This window comes from Camellia sinensis, chromosome 4 (assembly GCF_055761805.1).
Source record: "Camellia sinensis isolate YWXY chromosome 4, ASM5576180v1, whole genome shotgun sequence".
Classification (NCBI taxonomy): domain Eukaryota; kingdom Viridiplantae; phylum Streptophyta; class Magnoliopsida; order Ericales; family Theaceae; genus Camellia; species Camellia sinensis.
In genome coordinates, this window is record NC_138964.1 from 213,514,155 (window position 1) to 213,516,242 (window position 2,088).

The window sequence follows — 2,088 nt, forward strand, 5'->3', positions numbered from 1 at the left end:
CTGCTACTGACTACTTCACCAAGTAGGTGGAGGTCGAGCCATTGGCAACCATCAAGGAGAAAGATGTAAAGAAGTTTGTCTGGTAGAATGTCATCACTCGCTTTGGCTTACCCAAGGCCCTTATCTCGGATAATGGCATACAGTTTGACGGGAAACTCTTCCGCAAATTTTGCGAAGAATTAAATATTGAATTCTACAATTTTACATCAGCCTACCCTCAATCGAATGGCCAAGTCGAGGCTTCAAATAAGACTATTTTGGATGGCCTAAAGAAAAGGCTTGAGAAGGCAAAAGGAAGGTGGACTGAGGAGCTACCCAATATGTTGTGGGCATATCGCACTACCATAAGACGCTCAACCGGAGAAACCCCATTCACCCTGGCATATGGCATGGAGGCCGTCATACCTTTGGAGATTGGCCTGCCTACCATCCAATTTGAAAATTTTGAGCCTGACTTGAACGGTGAAGCTATCGCCCTGGAATTAGACCTGGTTGAAGAAAGAAAGGAAAGGGCATTAATCCACATCGCGGCCTACCAACAAGAGCTCTCCAAGAAATACAACAAGACTGTGCATCCATGTCTATTCAAAGTTGGAGACTGGGTCTTGAGAAAAGTGATGGGCAACACATTGGTTCCTGGTGAGGGCAAATTGGGTGCAAATTGGGAAGGGCCATACAAGCTAACAGGTCTCGCCAGCAAAGGGGCATACCATCTGGAGGACTTGGACGACCATGCTATACCAAGGCCATGGAATGCGGCCAACCTCAAACTGTTTGCTTTTGAAATGTAATCTCTCTTCCTTTCTATTCACACTTGGCCCTTTGGCATTATATGCAATGTTTGATGTACAATAGAAAAAAGCCACTTCTTTCTCTTGTATTGTCTATTTATGTATTAAAGTGTTAAGTTACTGAGTACTAGGGGCAATCTGGCCTTAGTCGCAATAGTGCACCGTGTAGAAAGTTACAACCGGCTTGGGGCACAAGACCGAGCTGACTTCGCTCGACCTGGGCTGACTTTGCCCGCCATGCTATCAGTTGTTATCCCCAATTGTGGTCGCTTGTTTTGAGTTGATTTTGCCTACCCTTTGTTGTGCTAATTTTGTTCGCCGAGGAAAAGTTGGTGCTCTGCCTAACTTTTGATTTGAGATCGCGCTGATTTTGCTCACCTTTGCTTGGTGTTCTGCCCAACTTTTGATTTGAGACCGAGCTAATTTTGCTCATTTTGTTTGAGCTGATGTTGCTCGTTTTTCCGAGCTAGGTTTGCTAGCTTAGAAGTAGGTTGGTATTTTGTCTAACTTGTAATTTGAATCCAAGCTAATTTTGTTTCTTTCCCGAGTTGATTTTGCTCGCATGATAGTAGGTGTTATGTGTCATTTAATTTGCCTAACCTAGTCGATTTTGCAATCACACCGAGCTGAATTTGCTCACCGAGGAAACAGTTGACGTAATTCCCAACATATCTTTTTTCACCTACAAAACCGAGCTGATTTTTGCTTGGAGGGACGTTACGCTTCCCCAATTTTCAAAAGGAATTTTACATTCGCACACATTCAGAAACCTAATCAAGCAAAAATTAGCTCGGCGTGGCAAAGTGCATGACATGCTGACACACTACTGGAAAATGTCGTCTCGATCGTATGTAGACTCGACGTAATACATTTAAGCTACTCAGTTTTATCTCAGCAACAACAATAGTGAGCAATTTTACCTTGGACACAGCAGTAAAATAGAGGAAGAAAAAAAGCAAGAGGCGAGCAAAAACTTTGATTTTTATGTATCAAGTAACTCGATTACAAGAGTGGGGTCTATAGCCCGGTTACCAAAAAAAAAAAAAAAAAGGGAGACAGAAGCCACAAATGAGTAAATCCAAGCCAAGTCCTAATCTATGTTCACTGTATCTTCTTGGTCGGCCGCCTCCTCCTCAATGACATTTTGCGCGGCCTTAGTTCTGGAATCCAGGCTCGGATTAGCGTTTAGCTCGCCCTGGTTACTGCTCGGTGACGCCTCTTCAGAAATGGTCGGTAGGGTGGCTTCATTCGTTACCTGTTGAGTGGGCTCCTCTACTGCGCCAGCCGCTTAAGCCAC

General features: G+C 44.1%; 1 protein-coding gene across 1 annotated transcript; it reads left to right on the forward strand.

Moving 5' to 3' along the window:
- Positions 1–389: 389 nt before the first annotated feature.
- LOC145824436 (uncharacterized) lies at positions 390–791 on the forward strand. The gene has a single exon (XM_082924097.1). It carries the CDS (start codon positions 390–392, stop codon positions 789–791), a length of 402 nt encoding a protein of 133 aa, XP_082780223.1.
- The last annotated feature ends 1,297 nt before the right edge of the window (positions 792–2,088 follow it).

Bases quoted from the DNA above. Each gene is read 5' to 3' on its own strand.
- LOC145824436 (XM_082924097.1), top strand. From the start codon at position 390: ATGGAGGCCGTCATACCTTTGGAGATTGGCCTGCCTACCATCCAATTT.